The 24,926-nt window shown below is 31.2% G+C and overlaps 3 protein-coding genes across 3 annotated transcripts; all 3 read right to left on the reverse strand.

The window, feature by feature from the left end:
* Window positions 1-5,798: 5,798 nt before the first annotated feature.
* LOC113859018 lies at window positions 5,799-6,975 on the reverse strand. The gene is made up of 2 exons (XM_027491835.1): window positions 6,820-6,975; window positions 5,799-6,356 (listed from the first exon to the last, which is right to left on the reverse strand). The coding sequence occupies exons 1-2, from the start codon at window positions 6,947-6,949 to the stop codon at window positions 5,974-5,976; spliced, it is 513 nt and encodes a 170-aa protein (XP_027347636.1). The 5' UTR covers window positions 6,950-6,975; the 3' UTR covers window positions 5,799-5,973.
* Window positions 6,976-19,536: 12,561 nt separating this feature from the next.
* Window positions 19,537-20,491, reverse strand: LOC113859150. The gene is made up of 2 exons (XM_027491966.1): window positions 19,788-20,491; window positions 19,537-19,596 (listed from the first exon to the last, which is right to left on the reverse strand). The coding sequence occupies exons 1-2, from the start codon at window positions 20,413-20,415 to the stop codon at window positions 19,583-19,585; spliced, it is 642 nt and encodes a 213-aa protein (XP_027347767.1). The 5' UTR covers window positions 20,416-20,491; the 3' UTR covers window positions 19,537-19,582.
* Window positions 20,492-23,871: 3,380 nt separating this feature from the next.
* Window positions 23,872-24,492, reverse strand: LOC113860097 (putative germin-like protein 9-2). Its single transcript, XM_027492739.1, has one exon. It carries the CDS (start codon window positions 24,490-24,492, stop codon window positions 23,872-23,874), a length of 621 nt encoding a protein of 206 aa, XP_027348540.1.
* Between the last annotated feature and the right edge of the window lie 434 nt (window positions 24,493-24,926).

Below are 24,926 nucleotides of genomic sequence, written 5' to 3' on the forward strand. Positions count from 1 at the left end.
TTTTAAAGGTACCATAAAATATAACTTTTTAATTATATTAATTAATACAATAATTTTTCAATCAACATTAAATATGACGAGATATGTGTAAATCATAATTGTAACAATGTTCTATAAATCAAACTATTTTTAATTTTTTTTTCACAACTAAAGTTTCAAACACTCGTTATTTTTAAATATTTTTTACTTCCATTAAAATATTATTTTATTTAATATTTTTAAATCAATATTTTCCATTTCATGTGAATTCTTAAATATTTGTGTGATCATAAAATATTTGCTGATATAAAATATAGTTTACTCTCCATTCTTAAAAATGAGATCAAGTTTATGTGCACTATTCCTCTTATATATCACATGTCTGTCTCGTTTTGTAACATGTTTATTGTAATTTTTTTTAATAAATTTCATGTAATAAGAATATATTATATAATTATTTAATTGAATTATTTAGTTAAATATACTATATAATATTTATTCTTTTAATTATTTATTTAATCAAGAAAGAATTTTCAATTTCTTAAAATTTTTAGTCAATACTCATTTCGTGAATCAACAAAAATAACTGGATAATTACAAATTATCATTGAAATACTGCTCTATTAATTTTCAAAACTATAAAATTTTCTAAAATAAAAATTTTCAAATGTAGGCTGTTAAATGGTATGAATTCATAGCTTATTTTGGTGAGACAGAAATTATTCACTGAAATATATATAAAAAAGTTATTAAAAATGTTTAAAAAGTGTACAACTAAGATGTTTATATGGAAAAAAAATGTTTTCAATGTTAACATGTTAACATGTGACATGCTTTATTATGATAAGATGTGTATTTGAAAGAGTTTACAAAAATATCTTATAGTTTTTGTATATATTTTAACTTATATTATAATTTTTTTTATATAACTTATAACACTAAATTCTTAGTTATGTGTATCAAAAAAATTATTACAAGAAAAAAAATGACTTTAACGATCTTTATAATTTGTACACCAAAACGCAAGATCAAGGCATTTATTCTCACAAGCATATCACTTTTATCTCTAAAGTAACTATAGGAGTCAAGAGGTAGCCAATTTGAGAAAATGTTTTTTTTTAAGATAATATTTAATTACAACAAGATCACATTATTTTTAATTCCAATTCTATGTAACTATTAAAAATAATATATACAAAAAAATATAATACAGCATTTTTATAATATAAAAAGGAATAAAAACACATTTTATTTTTCAAAATAAACGTAGATCAACCGTTGAATGCTTAATTGACAGAGGAGTGTTCAACCACGAGTGCTTTGACTTTTGTTTTCGAAATTGGTTAGCAATTTTTGGGCAACTTTGAGATTTTTATCCGCTTGTAACGAATCTCATGTGAAAACATGACTCCTGTCTCTGTGTAACCAAGTTATTAGAATAATCTTCATTAATATAATATTTGTCTAACAAAAATTATTAATATAAAATTAAAAAAATTATACTACTAACATTTAATGTATTAGTATATATTAATAGTTTTACTGAAAAATTATTTTTTAGTATAATAATTAAATTATATTATTATTATTATAAACTTATAATGTCTCTAACATTTAAATTTTGTTTTAAGAGTTATACTAATAATGGTTAATTTAATGTTAAACTGTTAGTAGACGATGTAGGTCCGTTATTGGCCACCCTTACGAGGAATTCATAATTTGTTGTTATTATTATTTTGGGACTTTTGACCAAACTTTAAGGTTGAACTAAAAATAATGAAGTATATTTTTTTATTCTTATATTTTAGTATTTTAAAAATTTCTTCAAATAAATTTTGTATAAATTTTTATTTTTAATCTGTATGACTAACACAGTCCATACATCAGTGAAATAAACTAAAAACAAGAATTTATAAAAATATAAAGATCAAAACTAAAAAAGATTTAAAAACTATTAAGATAACAAAATTCAGTAAAATATATATAAAAAAGGGATGTTTACGTAAGAGCAGATGCCAGCAGCGAGCCTGTAGGGTTTTGTAAACGTCATGGAAGACCCAATCTTCGTAACAGTGAAATATTTGAAAGGGTACTGTTTTTTCTCTCTGTGATGCATAAGCAAATGTTATGGTGTTTTGATTTCAACGAAATAATCAAAACGAAACCTCCACACACACACCGACTTTGGGTTGATGTAAGTGACTCATCATCTCCTCGTTCTGTTTCTTTCCGCGTTGAAGCAGGCGCTTTGGGTCCCTCCCTTTGCTGGATAAATTGAGTGATCATGTTTCTATGACTTGGTAATAATGTTACCTTTGAAAATCATATACATATTGACCCTTTTACATCTCTTTTCTGATATTTCCTTAACGATCCAAAGAAATCAATTTCATATATAGTTGATTTACATATTAATTTTTCAAAGTGTACAAGTCTTGCCATTATTCTCCATGATCTTGATCAGAATCTCAGACATTAAAACACATTAATTTTTTATAATTATTTAATATCATATATATATATATATATATATAAGTCAGTGAGTTTACTTTACGATTTCTTTAGCTTAGGTTTAGGGGGAGACTACTTCGTATAACATTATGGAATCCTGCTGGAAGTCAAAGAGATAGTTTGCAATTTAATTTAAAATAATTTTATATTACTTTGATTTTTTTAATTATTATAAATATAAAAATTTACAAACATTTTATGTTCATATTATTAAAAAGATTATATTTTGAATCCATATTTTTATTTTTTATTTTACTTTTACACTATAAGAATATTAAGAGTTTAATTTTGATGTATTATTGGTATGACAAAGTTACAATACTATTAAATAATCAAAATAGATCATAAATATAATTCTTAAAAAGTTAATAATTTTTACTATTATGACATCTATAATTAAATAATAGTATTTTTATGCTATTAATTAAATTACAATACTAATTTTTTATTTACCTTAAATTTTGTTCTAGTAAAAAAATACTACAAATTACTTTAAAAACACTATATCAGCATTTAAAAGGAAGAAAAATTAAATTATATCGATAACACTTATTTTTACACTATTTAATAATTTTTTATTATATAGTTTTGTTATAATATATATTTTAATAAAAATAAGGACCTTTAATTCTATTTTTATTATTATTTAATTTTGAAAAATTTAAATTAGGTGTTCTAGTGTATGATTATAATTGAATGGTTAAATTAATTAAAAAATACTTTTATAATAATTTTTATATTAAAAAATACAACAGATTTTACTAAGTTATGAAAGGTTTATCAGATATGTTAAATAAAGAAAATAAAAATATATATTAACTACTTTTTATCTGGATTTTGTTACTTAAATTCTGTTTCTGTTCCACACATATTTTCCTATTTTTGTGGATTTAATTTAAGAGGGAGAGGATGATTCAAATTTCAAATAGGAAATGCGTCAAAAAATAAGAACTCACAGCAGCGTCAATGTCGTGACTAATTAAGTTCTCCTGAATTATGGTTTGTCACAACGTTGGACATGTTCCTATCTCATCTTTATTTTATTTTCATAGCTATCTAATGCCAACAAGGCTTAATTTCATTCATGAAAATTAACGTATATTTACACATGGGTTTTAGATGTTACATAACATAAATTTATCTGCAAATTTATCAACACAGTTATTCTGAAGAGCAAGAGGCTCAATATCACTTAAGTAAAATTTTGTATTAAAATTTTTGCGTATACAAAAAACTCTAATATAAACTAACTTAACATATTTAAATACGTGATTTAGAAAACTAAAAAAAATAAAAAAAGTATAACAAATATTTCAAAATGTGGTTGAATTCCAGCTATCTGTAATTTTCATTGAGTCTCACTTTGCATAAGAACGATATTATCACATTCCCGAGTTCATTTATTCTTCTGATGATTACTCTCAACCTCGTTGTGTTTGTAATTCATGGAATTTGCAGCTTCCGAAGACCTCAATGACTTATAATGTGGATCGAAATGTCAAGCACACAAAATATATTCACAAGATCACTGTATATTCCTCACATGATGGCAGTGTTATAATCTGTAATAGTTTTATACGCTCTATTTGACAAAATATTAATAAGTTTGAGAGGATATTATATACTTTTTTTAAACTAAAAGTTATGATTCTAATTGGTGAAACAATTGGACAGATGTTCCAACAAAAGAGAGAACTGTGTGATTCTAAAAGGAAGATATACGCATTAAATTGGATAAATGAGCTTTATGAATTTGATATGCACAACAAAACCTTTACCTCAAGGAGGAGTGAGTACAGTGAATTAGCCTCCTCCGTTTGAGCCTTCCATACCTGCAATTAATTTCAGCATCAAGTATCTTGTTGCATGCCCTAGTGACAAGTTGTTGATGGTGGTAAGGTATTTTGTTGATTTTCCTTATAATGGCAAAACATTTCGTTCAAACTATTCTTATAGGACTACTCACTTTGACATATTTATGTTAACCAAAGGGGAACTAGTGTGGTCAAAATTGTACAACTTAGGGAAATATGCCCTAATGCTTGGATTTACTTCATCTGTTTTTATATTACCTCACATGTCTTACCGAAATCATATTCACTGTACAGATCACAAAGAGGAATAATCAGAACATGTTGGGTGGTCGTGATGCTGGTGTGTTGAATTTGAAAAATGGATTTATCAACTAAATTTTCGCCAACACAAATTTGATTTTACCATCTCCAGTTTGGGTTATTGTACGTTTTTCTGAGTTATTTTACTTTGTAGTGGCTGAAGTACAATTAGTATAGAGTAGACTAATTTATTTACAAAATGTTTCACTGTTTATCTATTTAAAATTTTGCCAATTACTCCTTAATTTTTGTCGTAGTTATTGAATCAACAATTACAATTTCAATTTAATTTGGTAATGGGTAGAAATTTTATGACAAATAATTATTCATATTTATATTATAGACTTAATATAAATCAAAATTGTTCAAAGAATCCAATACTAGGCCTTGCTGTACCCCCATTTTCACATCATATACTTTCATTTACATTTGGACTTTCGTAGTTATTTTAGAGTTGTAGTCTGGATTTGCTGGCTCTGTCAGAAACCAGGGCAGACATTGGACTTTATTATTGGGACCGTATTTCTCTCTTTAATTTTTTGTTCCTGTAGAAAAATAACTTAAATGTTTTTTATTCTTATAAAAAAATATAAATTCGATTATATTATCAAAATATATGTTAGATTCGTTTTTAATAATTTTTAAAAATGATCACGCTGGTTCATTTCATTATCATAAATTAGTTAAATATTACATATCACTTAGTAAATTAAAAATCCATGGAACATATCATCAGGATCAATAGAATTATGATAACAACATGAATCCAATTCATTTTTAAAAAAATGGATATAAATCAGAATATAACTTTAAGAAGGGCTGAAATCATAATTTGAGAGAGAGAGAGGTAAGTACGTATGTGTTGACCATCCATTGCCCATAGTTATTGCTTAGGTGCTGGGCTCTTACATATGTAATCAATGATCACGTGTGACTCATTCATTGTGTACATTTATTTTATTTTATTTTATTATTCTCTAGTTGCTATTGGTACTGGGATAAGGATCTTTTTAAACAAACCATAATAACATATTTCAAACAAGGGAGAACTATACAATTATACATTACATGTATACGCAGTTTGCATTAGTGTAAGAGTGCAGTTCTATGATTAGCAAAATATTATATATAACAATGCAACATAAGTTGACAAACCAGCACAGTGTTTATCTGCTTTCAAGCAAGGAAATTAACTTCCTTCACAACCTATCATAAACTATATACTACAACCATATGTGGCATTCTTTCACACTACACATGACACATCATCTATAATTAACTATATGTAACAAACAAGACCATATAAAGTGATCTATTGCTCCCTACACATATTATTACTCAAGTGATTATAAATCACCTGAACACATGATCAAGGTATTCCAATGATGGGAAAGAACGGTACATAATAGCTACTTGGTGCCAAGCCCCATTCTGGAGGCAAAGGAAGATCAACGGTTTTGGATGAACCCGCTTGTTTAGCAGCCTTACAATTTGTGTTTTGTGGGCATGATGTCATGAAACTAAGAGGAGTGATGGTGTAGCTGTTTTGCTCTTTGTCCTTCACAATTTGTGAGACCTGATTTTTCCTTGAGACATAAAGCTGAACTGGCCCACCAAGAAGTTTTGCTAGGCAGTTCACAGAAGAAGGTTTTATGTGGCCTGAAGGAAGATCAACCTTGAAGGAGCCATTATCTTCCGTAGTTGCCACACCCAGTTTTTCCACAGCTTCACACTTCACTGCAACCTTAATATCTGCAACCATGCAAGAATATTATAGAATCAAAATGCCTTTACGATGCCTAGAATATGTGTATGTACACAGTAATTGATAAAATCAACTTTTATTTAAACTTTAATTCTGTTAACTTCTATTAAAAAATATTTATTATATTGAGGATAAAAAATTATAATAAACCTTTCACTTTTTAATAAAAAATATTGTTAACTAATTAAAATCAATCACGAGGTTGAAGTTAACAGAGCTATTTAAAATTAAGACAAATATTAACTTGTGTGCTTAAGATTATAGTTAACAAATCAAAAGCAAGAAATCATTAAAAATATATCAATATATGATTTTTAATGCATTTCAAAAATATTTTTTTGAATAAAAACTTTTTACATTTTAATTCTGTAAAGAGTAATGATTAGGAACAACATAAAATTTTTTTTTGAATCAAAGGCAGTAGATGCATGCATGAGAGTTGGAACAAACCAGATAAATCGTAGTTGTGAGTGCAGTCAACGCAGGAGACTTGACCGTATAGCATTTGGCATGTTGAGGGGTCAATTCTTGCAAGAGCTAATGCAAAAAGAAGAGTTGTGATAACCTGAACATATGCCATTAGCTATGGAAGCAAGAAAAAGATGGCAAACATGAAAGGTAGAGAAAAGTTGAAGAGGTGGTGGTAAGTTTGCAGCTTATAAATAAAGGAAGCAATAAACTGAGCATATTAAATGAAGGGGCCCTAGGGCTGCTATTAGTTGTTGGTGTCTCCAGATTGCAGTTAATATATCTTCTATAGAGCTTAATGAACATAGGACGACAAGTATGGGTATAGTCCGGAATACACAAATATATCATGTTGATACTGTCCAATACTGTTTATTGTAGTTGACATGTTTTGAAAATTGAAACAGTCTTTCTGGTGGAAATTTAGAATACACCAGTTGAAAAAACCACATTATGCTGATTACATCTAAAGTAATCAAACAGAAGTGTATCTAATATCAAATTAGTTTATGAGTGTGTTCTGATAATGGTTTATTTAAACACTTATTTAATAAATTATTTTTATAATGATGACTTATATTATAAATTTAATAATAAAATTTATTGAAATAAACTAAAAATAACTTATTTTGATAAGTTATGTTAAAAAAAACTTATTAAAATAAGTTGAAAATAATTTATAAAAGTCATAACTTTTTTTATGAATTATTTATAAGCTCTTTTAAATATAATTTAAATATAATAGACAATGAACTTATCTTTAAATATAAAAGCAGAGATTTGTATGGACAATTGATCCAAGCCCATCCGCATTCTTAATTTACTAGTAAATATATCTTTAATTATTACTTGTTCAATTCTCTGTATGGACAAATTCACTTTCTCTTAATTATTTATTTTTGGAAAATTACTCAATTAAGGATTTTGTTAATCTCAACTCTTAGGATTGAGTTTAAGCATCTATAAATAAATTTTTTTTATAAAAAAATACATAATTATTATATTAAAATTATAAAAATATAATAAATATTTTTTTAATAAAATTTTACTATTATTAACTGCTTATCTTGCACTGAAATTAACAAAATCCCTCAATTAATAATGTGTTTGGTTATTTATTAAACCTACTCAAATGTTGATCTGTCGTAGTATTTATAACTTTCATATTAAAATGTTGTTTAAAGTGATTTTATTAAGTTTCCAATCATACATTAAAACTTCAACTCTTCAAGTAGTTAAGGCGTGTTAATCATAGTGAAGATAAAAATAGATATAACTCTGCGTTGGAAATTACTGTCTCATCGTAAGATCATTTTTGGTAAAATAATTTATTTAACCGAGCGAGTCTAAATTTATTTAATAAAATATAATATTTTAAATTTTAAAAAAGCTTGTAAAAAAAATAATTTTATTATATATTTTTTTATTTGACTTACTAAACCTACAAAGAGTCTGACTCAAATGAAGTGAATAATCTATTTTATTAGGTCTAACCAAGCAATTCACTTAGCTAATTAATAGTTAAAGTTGAAAATTTCATACACCATCTTGAGAAAATTAAGGGGAGTGACGACATAATTTTTGTCAACTGTAACATTAGGGGGGTCACGACAGAAAAGGAAAAATAAAAAAAGTGATGTACGTAATAGACAGATTCTTGCCCTTTTATTAAAGTTCATTTATTATAAGTAGGAAAATAATAATTTCTTTTCTTAAGAAAGCATTCGTATAGTGGAAGAAATTCATAAGAACAAGTCGCAAATAATTTCAACATTCAAGTCAGAAACGTTTGAAATTTTTGGTGTGATCTTCGACAATAGCTGACAGCAATTAGATACGAATATTAAAGAACCGTAAGTGGTAGGTCATGACACCCCCTCTTCCATATATGCCAAGTAGACCCACCCAACTAATGACAAAGATTGTTCAAATTATCTATGCCATACTTTTACAAAAAATCAATTGATCCCTCAAGAAGTGTCTAAAATTTAAGTACATTGATTCAAAATTAATAAATTAAATATTTTTAATAAAAATTACAGTGTAATCCTACTATTTTCTAAATATTAAATATCTAAAACTAATAAGATTTAATTACAAAGGAAATATATATTTTATCAAAAATAAAAAATGAAATAATATTTTTAAATTAAATTATAATATTGACCAATATTAAAATAGGGTATATTGATTACAATTTTTCATTAAAAAACTTATCGTGTCTCTTTTAAAGAGTTGTTTGTATCCTTCTAAATAAAACATTAGTTTGGCTAATACTATCTCTTAGAATTAATTTTAAATGTTTAAAAATAATAATTTTGTTAAAAAAATGTTTATCATATTAAAAAATATAATTTTTTCAACATACTCTTATTATATTGAAACGCTTAAAACTGGTCCTTAATTATTTTTTTTCCCCATAAAATATAAACGTTTGTCTTTGCCATACAGGCAAGAAAAAATAACTACATTATTTTTTTAAAGAACGATAAATATTTTCTAATAAAACGTGTCAATTAGTCCTAAAAACATTAGTTAAATTTATTACTATAATTTTTTAATATAATTTCAAGATAAGTTTTTATTAATTAATTAAAATAACAGGCATATCTAATTCCTACAAGCGTGGTGGATGAAATTTAAGATCCAACTACAGACCATACTTCTTATCGGTGCTGAGTTTTACTCCTACTTCTGACATATCATTCAATTGACTTTAATGCGATTTTACATCTCTGGATTTGCTTCAATCGTCGACTCACTGAAAACGCAGTGAATGCATGCGAAGATCATAGACATTGGAGAATTTTGTTGAACATGCTGTCAATGACGTGTCATCTTCCATGCTGTTGCCCATTTGATTTATTGCTCCAAATATTTATATTTTTATTAAATATTTCACATTTATGGCTTCAGAAGAAATATCTCCCATTTCTTTATACTTTTGGATATGGATCTTTTGATCAATGTTAAGATGAGTTCGGTATTTAATGGACACAATTAATCAAAAAGCAAGTTATTATGATAATAATCACAAAAAGACAAAACAAAACGTTTACAGATTTATACCTAAAAAAAACTTTACGAAGACTGTTTCATGTTATTTTAATGTTATTGCCATCAATCTTTTAAAAAGTGAACTTAAACTAGCCATTTTTTACTTATATTGAGTCTAAGAAGTGAGTTTAAACATTTAAAAATAGTAATTTTTTATTTTAAAAAATATTTATTACATTAAAGATACAAAAGAATAATAAATATATTTTTCTAACATTATAATACTGTTGTTAATAACTTAAAGTCAGAATTAAAAAATAAACTTAACATTTTTATTAACAAATTAAAAATTACTTTTTAGACGCTTAAAAATAGCATAACTATGCACTCATTTTTATTTTTATTATTTTTTATTATGCTTAATAAATATGCGTTCATGATATAATTATTTCAGTCCTCTTTACTCTTTTTGCTCCTTTTTACTGGTTAAGTGCAAAAGAATATAAAAAAGAATGCTGATGTTTTAAGAAAAAGGAAACTGCACACTCATCCTGAAAAGATAAAGATAATGCAATCCAGAAATGCATATATACTTTCAAGTTTCAACATGAAAATCACGCGACCTTGAATTGCCTTGGGTTTCAGGCAATCGATTTTTTTGCTCTTAAACAAAATTTTCTTGGAAATTAATGGATACCACAGGTTTCTGGATATATGATCAATTGATCATTCTCAATACAGAAATAACAATGACCCACTTTCGGTCCCCATGCAAGCTTGTTCGAAAGACTTATTGACACTTTATCCAGCTAATGACTTTCATTCTAAGAAAGAGAAACTTCCACATGCAACAAAATAAAATATGAATCTTGTTGACTAATATTTTAAAGATACTGGTCAAAAATTGAAAATAAAAATAATAAAAATTATGTTGAATGCATTGAAAAACAGAAAAAATATAATAATAATATATTTTTTAATTTTATTTTTGATTTCTTAACCTCCTCAAGAACAATGATTAACACTTGTCACAAAATATCTACAGCATACTCAACTACTATGATGTTGATTAGTTAGCCACTCCATCGCAACAGTATTAAATGATACGGGATGCAATAAAGGAAGACATTTGTTTCTTGTTGTAGCCGAATGATCTTTCAAATGAATCCTTAACAAAACCGAAGAGGGACCATATATATTGGTCGATGGCTATACTTGCTAAAAAATGGAATGTTTCTTCAAATAGTGTTACATGTGAGGATTATGTGGCAAAAGTTGTGACGGTGTTAATTAGGCCTCTAAAGGGTACAACCATAAGTGTCCAAGCTCAAGGACAGGAGCGTGTGTAAAAAAGATTTTAAATTTTTTTTAAGATAAATGTAATTATATATAGTATTAAATATGATATTAATTTTAGTCATTTAAATAATAGAGCAGTTTGAAATTTTATACGAAAAAGGAAGCATTAGTAGCACATGCTTGGATTTGAGCAAATTGGAAGTTCTATTAATTGCATCATCATCTATTGCGAATGGTCTATAATATTTAGACGAATTTTATCCATTTGGTGCAGGTATTATTGCCACGAGATTTATGTTGGGTTGGACTCCCAGCTATGTGTCCAAAAGTCTAAATTTTCAAGCTCATTTTTTACACTTAATTGAGGGGAGTGAGAAGTCAGTGGAGTGGGTGAGGGAAGTCCATTTTCGCAGCCTAGTGTGAGTATTTTCGGTTAGAGGCATCAAAAAGAGAGAAGGGAAGAGAGGGAAGAAAAGAAGCTCCAGACCAGCTACTCTATTTCTCTGATATCCGATTAGTTCACCGTTGGATCGGGCTGAAAATTTTACAGCAGATTCATAACACGGTTCTCTTTGTTCTGACCGTTCGGATGGTCGATTGGAGGTCTGAAGTTGGAGATATTGTCTTCGCACAGAAGCCCTATTTTTGGTGACTCTGCACAGACCAGCTGCTGAGAAATTGTTATTTCTCCTTAGTTAACCGTTGGACTGAGCTGAAACTTTGACAGTAGTTCCCAGACGTATATTTATTCATTCTGACCGCTGGGATCGTCGATCGAAGGTTTTGGCTGAGAGAAATCGTGTATGAACAGCAGCTCTGTTTTGTGAGATTTTCTCTCTTTGGTTAGGCTTTATTGCTTGGTTGTATTAGCTGGTTGTTTGCACGAATTTGTGCAGTATTTTGAGACTCTCTTGTAACCTCATTTGATTATAGTGGAGCTTGATTGACTGGCTTGAGCCCGTGGGTTTTTACTTCTCACATTGAGAGGGTTTTCCCACGTAAATAATTCTCTGTGTTCTTGTGTTTGTTGCTGCTATTTGTTATTGTTGTTGCTCCTCACAGGTTCTTGCAAGTTTGGAGAATTGTTTCCGCTGCTCACTTTAGATAATTGTGTTCTTGTGTTTGGTTTTTCCCAACAGAGTGGTATCAGAGCTCTTTGGGCTCTGGTTTTGAGATTATTTGACTTGCTTGAATGATGGAGGCAAATACAAAAATGGTAGCTTTGAATGGTACTAATTATCATTTGTGGAAGGGCAAGATGAAAGACTTGTTGTTTGTGAAGAAATTGCATCTTCCAGTCTTTACTACTCAGAAGCCGGAAAATATGTCTGATGAAGAATGGACTTTTGAGCATCAGCAGGTATGTGGTTTTATTAGGCAATTTGTAGAAGACAATGTATATAATCACATTGCTAATGAGACACATGCTAGAACTTTGTGGGAGAAGATTGAGTCCTTGTATGCTTCTAAGTCAGGGAACCATAAATTGTATTTGTTGAATTGTCTGATGAATTTGAGGTACAGGGAGAGTTCTTCTATTTCAGATTACTTGAATGAATTTCAAGGGCTCCTAGATCAACTGTCAGGAATGGGTATCAACTTTGATGATGAGGTTTTGGGACTATGGCTATTGAATACTCTACCTGAGTCTTGGGAGACATTTCGGGTTTCAATTACAAACTCAGCTCCTAATGGTGTTGTTTCTTTGCAAATGGCAAAGAGTGGTGCTCTTAATGAAGAGATGAGAAGGAAGGCACATGGTTCTTCATCTCAGTCCGAGGTATTTTTCACAGAAAATAGGGGGAGAAGTAAGAAAAAGGAACCGAAGGGTGGTAGAGAAAAGAGCAGGAGTAAGTCCAAGTCAAGATATAAGAATGTGGAGTGCTATTACTGTCACAAAACAGGGCACATCCAAAAGAACTGTTTTCTTTGGAAAAAGGAGAACAAAGGCAAGAAGGGCAAGCAGAAAGAGAAGGATCATGATGATGATGATCGTGTCACTACTACTAGAGGTGATGATCTTGTTCTTCTTCGTGACTATGAGTCTGTTAATCTTGTATCTGATGAGAGCATGTGGATAGTTGATAGTGGTGCTACACTGCATGTTACACCAAGGAAGAAGTTCTTCACATCTTACACTTCTGGTGATTTTGGAGTGTTAAAGATGGGTAATGATGGTGTGTCTAAGGTGATTGGTGTTGGTGATGTTTGCTTGCAAACCAACATGGGAGTGCAATTATTACTTAGAGGAGTCAAACATGCTCCTGATGTTCGCTTTAATCTGATATCTGTGCCTTTGCTTGATGATTGTGGTTATGACAGTCACTTTGGTTCTGGAAAGTGGAAACTCACCAAAGGTAACTTGGTTGTGGCCAGAGGGGAGAAACATTCTAAACTGTATTGGACTAAAGCTTTGCTTGCTAAAGAGAGTGTGAATGCTATGTACATGGAGTCATCTTTGTGGCACCGAAGGCTTGGTCATATCAGTGAAAAGGAGCTTAATTGCTTAGCTAAAAGGGATGCTCTTTCGGGATTAAAGAATGCAGAGTTGGAGAAATGTTCTCATTGCATGGCTGGTAAACAAACTAGAGTATCCTTCAAGAAGCATCCTCCCTCCAGGAAGTCAGAGTTACTTGAATTGGTACATTCTGATGTTTGTGGCCCATTAAAGGTAAAGTCATTTAGTGGTGCACTTTACTTTGTTACTTTTATTGATGATTGTTCCAGGAAGCTATGGGTCTATGTATTGCAGAGAAAAGACCAAGTGCTTGAAAAATTCAAAGAATTTCATGCTTTGGTTGAGAGGCAGTCAGGCAAGAAGCTGAAATGCATTCGTACTGACAATGGTGGTGAGTACTGTGGACCCTTTGATTTTTATTGCAGGCAGCAGGGTATTAGACATGAAAAGATTCATCCTAAAACTCCTCAGCTGAATGGTCTAGCTGAGAGGATGAACAAGACTTTGGTTGAAAGAGTTAGGTGTATGCTTTCTGAAGCAAAATTGCCTAATCATTTTTGGGGAGAGGCTTTGCTTACGGCAGTGCATGTTATTAATCTTAGTCCTGCAGTTGCTTTGAAGACTGAGGTGCCAGACAAAATTTGGTTTGGCAAGAATGTGAGCTATGATCATTTGCGTGTCTTTGGTTGCAAGGCCTATGTTCATGTTCCAAAGGATGAAAGATCCAAGTTGGATGCGAAGACAAGGCAATGTATCTTCATTGGTTATGGTCATGATGAATTTGGCTACAAGTTATATGATCCTATTGAAAAGAAGATTGTTAGAAGCCGTGATGTGCAGTTCATGGAAGATCAAACTATTGAAGATATTGACAAAGTGGAAAAGACTACACTCAAGAAAAATAGTAATCTGACTGATGGTAATCCAATATAGTTGCCTGTTCACAATCTAGATCATGCTGAGACTAATTCTCAGAATGAAGAGCAACATGGTGATGTTGATGACTAGCAGGTTGGAGATGGATTAGAGGTTCCGATTGATGGTGATCAAGGGGAACATGATGATGATCTTGATGATGCACCAGAACAACCACTAGTTCCACCTAGAAGGTCTAACAGGCCGAAACAACCATCTAAAAGGTATGATCTTAAAGATTATGTGTTGTTGACTGATGATGGAGAACCTGAGTGTTTTGAAGAGGCTATTGAGAGTGAAGAAAAGAAAAAGTGGCTGGATGCAATGCAGGATGAGATGAAATCCTTGCATGATAATCACACTTATGACCTGATGAAGTTGCCTAAGGGCAAGAGGGCCTTAGAGAACAAGTGGATTTTCAAGGTGAAATAAGATAGTAATTCTACATCTCCAAGATACAAAGCCAGATTAATAGTGAAAGGTTTCAGACAGAGAAAAGGTGTTGATTTTAATGAGATTTTCTCACCTGTGGTGAAGATGTCATCCATCAGAACAGTGCTAAGTTTAGCTGCTACTTTTGATTTGGAGGTTGAACAAATGGATGTGAAGACAACTTTCCTTCATGGTAATTTGGAGAAAGAGATCTATATGAAGCAACCTGATAGTTTTCTTGTTAAAGGCAAGGAAGACTATGTGTGCAGATTGAGAAAGAGTTTATATGGTTTAAAGCAGGCTCCAAGACAATGGTATAAAAGGTTTGAGTCCTTTATGCTTGATCAAGGCTACAAGAAGACTACTTCTGACCATTGTGTCTTTGTTCAGAAGTTTCCTGATGATGACTTCATTATCCTGTTATTGTATGTTGATGACATGCTTATTATTGGGAAAAATGTTTTCAGGATTGACAGGTTAAAGAAGCAACTAGGCGAGTCATTTGCCATGAAAGACATGGGAGCTGCTAAAAAGATTCTTGGTATAAGAATCACTCGTGATAGGAAAGAGAAGAAACTTTGGCTATCACAGGAGCACTACATTGAGAAGGTGTTACAAAGATTCCAAATGAAAAATGCTAAAGCTGTGAGCACTCCTCTTGCGGCTCATTTTAAGCTGAGTGTTAAACAAAGTCCTTCAAATGAAGCTGAGAAGACAGACATGAGCAGAGTTCCTTATGCATCTGCAGTGGGTAGTCTGATGTATGCAATGGTATGTACAAGACCAGATATTGCACATGTTGTTGGTACAGTCAGTAGATTTCTGTCAAATCCAGGTAGAGAGCATTGGAATGTTGTGAAATGGATTTTGAGGTATCTTCGTGGTACTAGTAGTTTGAGGCTTTGTTTTGGAGGTGATAAACCTACTTTGGTAGGTTACTCAGACTCAGATATGGCTGGAGACATTGATTCCAGGAGGTCTACTTCAGGCTATATTATTAAATTTGCAGGGGGAGCTATAGCTTGGCAGTCAAGGCTGCAAAAGTGTGTAGCGTTGTCTACCATAGAGGCAGAGTTCATTGCACTTACTGAAGCGTGCAAGGAGTTGCTATGGGCGAAGAAATTCTTACAAGAGCTTGGTTTTGTGCAGGACAAATACTTGTTGCTCTGTGACAATCAAAGTGCTATCCATCTTGGTAAGAATCCAACTTTCCATTCTAGATCCAAACATATTGATGTAAGGTATCATTGAATATGTGATGTTTTGGATGCTAAGCTGTTGGAGTTAGCTAAAGTTCATACTGATGATAATGGTGCTGATATGATGACTAAGGCACTACCAAGAGGGAAGTTTGAGTACTGTTGTGAGATCGTCGGATTGACGGTCACCTCCACATAGTTGTGAGGGGGGAGAATTGTTGGGTTGGACTCCCAACTATGTGTCCAAAAGTCCAAATTTTCAAGCTCATTTTCTACACTTAATTGAGGGGAGTGAGAAGTCAGTGGAGTGGGTGAGGGAAGTCCATTTTCGCAGTCTAGTGTGAGTATTTTCGGTTAGAGGCATCAAAAAGAGAGAAGGGAAGTGAGGGAAGAAAAGAAGCTCCAGACCAGCTACTCCATTTCTCTGATATCCAATTAGTTCACCGTTGGATTGGGCTGAAAATTTTACAGCAGATTCATAACACGGTTCTCTTTGTTCTGACCGTTCTCTTTATTGCTTGGTTGTATTAGCTGGTTGTTTGCACGAATTTGTGCAGTATTTTGAGACTCTCTTGTAACCTCATTTGATTATAGTGGAGCTTGATTGACTGGCTTGAGCCCGTGGGTTTTTACTTCTCACATTGAGAGGGTTTTCCCACATAAATAATTCTCTGTGTCCTTGTGTTTGTTGCTGCCATTTGTTATTGTTGTTGCTCCTCACAGGTTCTTGCAAGTTTGGAAAATTGTTTCCGCTGCTCACTTTAGATAATTGTGTTCTTGTATTTGGTTTTTTCCAACAATTTAGAGGTTAGATTTTGGTGCGTTCACTTGATGCAAGCTCTTTCATGAGCTAGCTTGTTTAGTTGAAATGGTTTTGCTCTAGAAAACCCTGTTTGGATTCAAATCCTCCAGATGTATCTAATGGCAGAGGATTCTTAATTTCGCTGAAAATATTCGATGGATGGAATGTTTCGCCTTGTCCATGAAATAATAAGAATTTTTCTTCGGACTAAAAAAGTTGATGTCAGCTCTTAGCCAAATGATATTAAAGCCGTTTGTGAATGCCCTTGTTTTTAGGTTGGGGGGAAGAGGGGAAGACTATACCCCTATACAGCATGGCTATTAATTTCGTCGAATTCTTATTAGAAATTTCCCTTTTTACATTAAGGAGTACATTTAATTCATAATTTATATTTTTATCATAATTCATTATTATACTTAATATTTTAAAGTGCACTCTCTACTAAAGAGAAATTAATTCCTAAATTTTACTAAAAGAATTCTCAAATTCAAGCTAATCTGCAGTGATGAATAATTTTGATGAACGAAGATGTCATAGTTCAAAAGAAGAAATTGTGTGACATGTTCAACAACCATTGTTTCTATGTAGAGTCAGCTTGATCAATAATAACAACCTAAAAAAACTCCAACCAAGAGAGAGTATATCAAATGCATATTCCAATCGCAAAATACTTAAAGATGACCCAAATTTTGGTTTTAATATATATTTTATTGACACTTATTAATCTTATTTGTCATCTTTCTCTTATTCGTATTAAAATAATAAAATAAATAAACTAATTTTATATATAAGAGTTCCATCACGTGCTTAGAAAAACTTATTTCTCTTTTTTTTTTTTTTCAAATTATCCACACACTATGTATGTAGATTGGAAGGAGAATTGTTAAAAGAAAAAAATTACAAGATTACAGAGATCTGACCATGGATCATCTATCAGTACTATAACTCACTCAAAAGCCTTCAGAGAAAAGAGAAGCATATGAATGCTGACATAAAAATGAAATGCATCCAAGATTATCCTTCATACAACTTCGTAGAGAAGCCAGAGAAAACAAGACTTACTCCAGGCCGTTCTTTTTTACTTTTTCTTTTTATCAGCAAAAGAAATTTATTAAAATAAAGTACAAGAAATATTCTATATAAAATTTATATTAAAATATGTTTAATAACACATGTCAATACACGACAATGGGTTTGATAAAGGCCGTCCAAGCAATGGATAAGACATGAGTATGCCTAGACCACTGCTTATTTTTACTCGTTCACTAAATATTTGTATATTTGGATTCAAACTCATAATTTATATTTTAGTTATTTTAAATGTGATCTTTCATAATATATTTGTTTGACAAACTAATACTCTTGAATTTTATTTTATTATTAACATTAATCATAAGTATTAATACAAGCAGCATTAAGTAAAAGTATCGTATATAACTTCATTGAAACAAGTATTCAAAATAAAAAAAAAAAACAATTCTTAAACATAAAACATTACAAATAAATTTTTTAACTTGGTTAAAAAACTATTCAAAAAAATTTCAAATTTTAGTGATAAAATAAATATATAGTAAGCATGAGTAAAATCGAATATTATAGTATCTATATCCACCACATCTATTCTTGCAAAATTGTATGAGCGATTACATATATTCGAACTCATTTGATTGTTAAAAATCTTACCAATTGTAAATAGTTTTTATGAATACCCATTAAATATAGATCAATCTGTCATCCTTATTCCTATTTCACCCTTCATCATTCCAAAACACAAGTTTTGTTGCTAGTTCCTAAACTTCACAATTAAACTGTTAGTTTCTGAATTTTCAAATCATTTATAATCAAACTGATGATAATATATTGTTAAAGTTTTTTTAAGTGTATATACTTTATTAAAAAATTAAATACTTGGTAAATAATTAAACCAGTGACCTAATTCTTAAACTACTTAAAATTTGTTATATTAATTCCTACATTAAACGAAACTTAAAAGAGAAAACTAATTAATATTTTTAATAAATTCCCTAAAAATTCGGATACCAATGGATTAATTTGAGGCAAACAGAATAACCAAATCCCAAATAATTAACTAGATAGATACCTTGAATGTCCGTTGTGGAGCAAAACAAAGCAGGTAAACAAGGCTCTGACCAATCTGTTTATGACCAAATATGGAAAATGACACTAATGCTTCAAGGATTAATTATTCTTTTATCATTACCCAGAAAAGAGTAGTTAACTAGACCACAACCCAGCACAACAAAAATGACTTAAAACCTACCAACATCCATAGGATCCAGTTAGAATTTAATTTGAGCACTATGCAGATAAATAACCCACCCTCAACCCCAACAAAGTGCATCCTTGAATTCACAGTCACTAATCACAAAGTTCATTTAAACAAACTCTACAACCCATTCCAGAATATTCATGCCAATATAAACCATTCACTTAATTGAGATAGTTACTTCATGCTTGATGCAAGTTGAGCTTTATAATAAACATTCCATCTTTCTCTCCATTCTTCTTCCAATAATAATAATAATTAAACGATGTCGTTAACACCAGTCTTAAAAACCAATTAGAAAATCGAAAAATTTCCACTGTTAATTACTATTTCTTTATGCAAAAGCACATTATTAATTATTTCATGTTTTCTGAGGAAAAGAAAGAACAAAAAATGCAGTCAGTCTAGGAATTAAGCTCGAAGTGAAAAGAGCACTGAGAAAAATCCACGAGTTGATGAGAGATATAAACTGAAACCATTAAATCAACAATGGAAAATGATTTAAATGAAGCCCTAATGTTAGCAATTGAAAGAGAATGAAAATGAATTAACCAAGAAAACCTGTTTGGCGCCAAACGGCATTCCGAACCTGCCGTAAGTCCCTTCCTTTCAGAGTCCTTCCAACACCTTCCAGAACAGAGCACGCCAGCATCTGCGATTGCGCTGAGTTCCTCGCCGTGATTTCGTGTGGAGGCACCATCTCCTCCTCCTCTTCCTCCTCTTCGCCGCCGCCGCCGCCGTCGTCGGCGTCCAACTCGCGGCGCTTCCTCCGTGCATTTGTCATTGCCTCCGAAAGGATCGGAACGTTCAGTGGCGCCGACTGGTGGAACCTGACGGACGAAGACAGCGCCGGAGGCCTAGGAATGGACGGAATCAAGCGCGAGGAGGAACCTGAGGCCTTGTGGAAGAGCGGCGAAACATTTCGGCGGTTAGGAGAGGTTTCATTTTCGGGGAGTGCGGCGAGGATGCCGAAGGAATGGTGGTGGTTGGGAGTGGAAGGGGAAGAGGTGGAGGTATTCTGGTGGTTTGGTTCGGCGTTGTAGTTGTCAGCGAAGAAAACGACGTCGTCCTCGTGGAGCTCGTCGTTGGGGTTTTGAAGGAGTGGCGGCGCCTGTGATGGCACGCGGAGGAAACGTCCAGAGGGTGTGGATTTGCGGTTTGAGAAGCGGTTCGGGTCGAATAAATCCATTGGGGTTGGGTTCGGAGTTTTGTTGATTTTAGAGAAACAGAGTGAGAGAGAGGTTATAACCGACTAGTGAGGCCGTGACCGAGGAACAGAGTAATTAGGCTTTTTATTTCCTTTCAATTAAAAAATAATTAGTAACTGAAGTTGACGGTTACTTTGACTATTGTTTTAGTACAAATAAATTGGTCAATAACATGATTAAAATAAAGTAGACAATAGATTTGGCTGTTTGTAAATGTAGCTAAAGCATAGGGTTATTATTTTTATTTTCCTTTCATCTTCCCTGTAAATGTAAGAAACGAAATTTCAGTACCAATCTTATTAAAAATTTATTTACAAGACATAATGTTAGTGATTTAGATTATATGGTTCAGAGTATTTAGTAATATTTTAAATTTTAAACATAAATAAGTGTACTAAATTTTGACAAGATGACGAAAGGTTTAGAACTTATTTTGTAAGACTAAATTAAATCAGTTTCCTTTTCTTTAACACAATCAAGATTAATTCGAGTTGATTAAATTCAACCTTTGTTGGATTGACTATCAAGTTTATAATTTTTCAAAATAAAACAACTCTAATCAAATTATATATATTTTTAAGGATTTCAAACACTATTTTTTGATAAATATACTCCAATTGTTATTCTGAATTTAAGGGGATAATGTAGTATTATTATTTAAGTTATTGACTCTATAATTCAAACAGGACAAACTTCTTCATCAAGTTTGCTTAATTTCGGTTTATTAAACAATATCTATCTCAAATTAATTAATTTTGATTTTTAGGATTTTTTTTGTCTAAGACTCCTAATTACATCATTGTATTCAACCTTACCAGACAAGGAAGATTGCTCCGTATTTAAGTTTATGAGACGAAAAATAAATTTTATAACATCTATGTCAAAAGTTAAGATTAGAATTATTTGATATTTAAAATTATTTCACTTTTATTATTAAGTTTTGCTAACTTTTACTGAGGATAAGTAATTAATAATAATAAAATTTTATTAAAAAAAATATTTATTATATTTTTATAACTTCAATATAATAATTGTATATCTTTTTTATAAAATTGTTTTATTTATAATTACTTAAACTTAACCTTTAAAATTGAGGTTAACAAAACTCTTTATTCTTTCATCAACAAAATTATAAAATTTTCTTTTTTAGAGAATTTTGATACTATTTTAGTTTCACAAAAATAGTTAAATTTATCTCTTATCTCCAAACTAATTAGTCACCTTTAACTTTAACCATAGAAATTAGTACAAAGTTTAATTATAGTGACAACTCAAGTATAAAATAGATAATATTATTTTCTCTTAATCTAACCCAAAACACTACATAAATTGTACCCTTGTATTGTGTTAGGACATAGATCCAGCAAACAAAAACTCATGAGAATTTTATTCATTATTATCTCTCAAAAGAAATTTATGATAGACCCATTTACTCATTATCCAGCCCTTGAATAAAAAAGTATACATTCTTCTATTTTTCCTCATTTTATAATATAATGAGATCATCAACTTAATAATCTTTTAAAAAAATTCTTTTAAGACAAACACTTTAAAAGCGTAACTTTTTTAAAAGAAAGGTTACAAATGCATTATTTAGCATGTTTTATAATATAAATTATATAATTGTTAAAATTGATTTAAAATATAAAAAATTAAATTAAAAATAAAATCCATGTAACGTTTATAATTTTAAAATAAACCTTAATTAATAACTAAAAATGTCTTACAATTTTTTTTATTTCTTTGTTCAATAATTTGACATTTTAGAAGAGATAAAGTAAATAGTTTATTTAAAAAAATATTTTTTTATGCGTATTTTATACTACTTTCTATCTCATTTTTTTTTGTTAATAAATAGGGCTTAACACAGCTCAAACAACAACAAAAAATTAACTACAGACTCTAGGTTAAGCAAAGTTAAGAGAGTCCAATTTTAACCGAGGTTTCAAAGAAGAAAGAGCTAAATCTAGCTAGCAACAACTCATTCTTTCTTCATGTCCTAATCTAGTCATCCAATCTGCATATTGGTTAACTTTTTGAGGGATATGGCTGAACCTAACATACTTGATATTTCTAAGGAGAAGCCTTATTTCCTGAATAACAGAAAATAAAGGGTGATTACTATTTTGAACAGTAGTAACTAAAGAAATAGCATCTTTATAATTAGATTCAATCCAAATCACATGAATTTGTCTTTGTATCACTAGTTTAAGGCCCCGACCAATGACCCAAAGCTTGGCAACAAGAGGAGAGCAAAACTGAATGGAGGTGTGAAAACTAACTATAAAAGCTCCTAAATTTGAGTTCCCCACAGCTTACAACCCTTATATCATACTAGACTGAACCATCAGTATTCAACTTAAATTGATTCTCCAAAGGAGGATACCATTTGATTAGAACAAGGGGCTCCAATCTAGTAACGGCTGAACACACCTTATCCTGTTACAAGAATAAAAATAATCAAACTCATAAAATTTTGTTTAGCAAACCATCAATGTATAAAGCCAAATTTTGCAAAATAGCATAATTTCTATTAGTCCACAAATTATAGACAACAAAACCAAACAAGACAAGCAAAAAAGGATATATTAAAAAGTTCTAGACAGAAATATTAAACTTTATAAGAACAAAAATCAAGGGATTCAGGGTTAGATAGCACCTTGGTCGACACATGGTCTGCAAGACGACAATCTTCTTGCCTTCCTTCCATTTCTAGCCTCGACAAAGCCTTTGAATCAAGCTTCACCTTCTTTGTGCTTCAGTCTTTCAGATCCAGCTCTTCCTTAGATCTTTTCTCCCCATCATTTTGTTCCATCTCTTTAACCTTGTTGGGACGAGAGCCTAGAATCAACTTGTAGAGACCCTGGGATGATCGCTGTTAGTTTCCTTGACAATAGTGGGCTCATATGTGCTCTAAATGCTAGGGCGAGAGCCCTAACAGTGCCGACCTTCTTTCTTGAAAGGTTGAGATCTATTTCTTGAAGAAACCCTTAATTGCGGTCTTTATTTGATTTTACCTACAATATATTATCTCATTTTTCTTTTTTTATTATATGATTCATCTAAAGTATCACTGATTTTTTTTTTGGCATGTCTTTCTCTTTAACAAAAAATAATAATAATAGTGACATGATGCACACATTATATGTAACCAAAAAAACACAAATTACACACTCAAAGAGTAGCTTATTAAATGCAATTTGAATAAGATTGAAGCCATCGACATCGACAAACAAAAGCAAGAAGGGCAAAAACACCAAAGTTCTTGATGATTTTTTATTTCGGATCATTATTAGTACAACAATAGATAGATCAAACAATTGCAAGCAAGAACTTATTGAACCTTAAAACAAGAAGAAAAGACAACAAAAAAAAGGGAACCGAAACAGAGCAAGCATAAGCACAAACATTGAGCCTAAGTTCTACCATCATCAAGCCTAGGAAGCAAATCTTTTCTTCAAATTCTGAATTGTGGCAACATCTGTCTTGAAGGCCAAAGCCAAGACAGTGTCATCAATGGAGGTATTGAACAGTGTATTGGGTAGTGAAATTGTGCCAGCATTGGCACTTCCAAAGGCTGATATAGCCACAGCAGGATTTTTCTCATCAGCATTGTGTTGGAAGTGGACAAGACCCTTAGGGAACACGAACATGTCCCCAGTTTGAAGGCTTTGAGTGTAAAGCTTATTGGTTGTGTCCACAAACCCAACTTGAAGAGCACCCTCAACAACAAAGAGAAGTTCAGCTGAACGAGGGTGAGTGTGTGGTGGGTTAATGCTCCCATTTGGGTATTGAAGGACAGCATAAGACACACTTTGTCCCATAAGGGCAGGGAACTCAGCCATGCTTGCCTTCGTTACCTTAAATGTTGGGGGTGGTGTGTTTTGTCCCACAAAGACACGAAACCCAGTGAATGTGAAGAAGTTCCCATCTGGGTTACCATTTGATGGGCCTATGAAGTCCGTGAGTATGTCTGGGTCACCACCCATTGTTATCTGCACAATTGCAAATGTTGATATGATCAATGAGAAAATTTTCAAGGTAGAGGTATTAGACATGGTTTATTGAAATTAATATTAATAAAGGCAATGATTATTAATGGAAGAAATATGTGCTTGAAATTTAAGGTTTGATTTGTGTCGATATATATAGGGGTTGGGAATTTTGAGAAGGGAAAGTGGGAGTTTGTATGTATATGCATGACATTGGGGCGATGCCCACAAGTGGAGATTACAAAGTAACATTGGTTGTAGTTTGCAGCTGTTAGTGTTTTGTTTAGCACGTAGAAGACACCAATAAGAATGTCAAAAATGCGACTTTGAAGGAACCTTCCTTGTCCTGTATTTGATTAGGTTCATTTTTAGAGTTGATCCTCATCTAAGCACGGCTTATGGGAATGTTTTACTTTTGTGTTAACAGATGAAAAATATATTTTTTGTTATGCACAGAATATAAATTTAAGTTAAAAAGTCTTGTAATTTATTGTCAATAT

The sequence above is a fragment of the Abrus precatorius genome, unplaced genomic scaffold (genome assembly GCF_003935025.1).
Source record: "Abrus precatorius isolate BTA unplaced genomic scaffold, Abrus_2018 Scaffold2, whole genome shotgun sequence".
Classification (NCBI taxonomy): Eukaryota; Viridiplantae; Streptophyta; class Magnoliopsida; order Fabales; family Fabaceae; genus Abrus; species Abrus precatorius.

Coding starts and splice junctions, on each gene's coding strand:
- LOC113860097 (XM_027492739.1), bottom strand. CDS start 24,492: ATGTCTAATACCTCTACCTTGAAAATTTTCTCATTGATCATATCAACA.
- LOC113859018 (XM_027491835.1), bottom strand. CDS start 6,949: ATGGCATATGTTCAGGTTATCACAACTCTTCTTTTTGCATTAGCTCTT. Junction 6,357..6,819: donor TCACAACTACGATTTATCTG/GTTTGTTCCAAC, acceptor GCATGGTTGCAG/ATATTAAGGTTGCAGTGAAG.
- LOC113859150 (XM_027491966.1), bottom strand. CDS start 20,415: ATGGATTTATTCGACCCGAACCGCTTCTCAAACCGCAAATCCACACCC.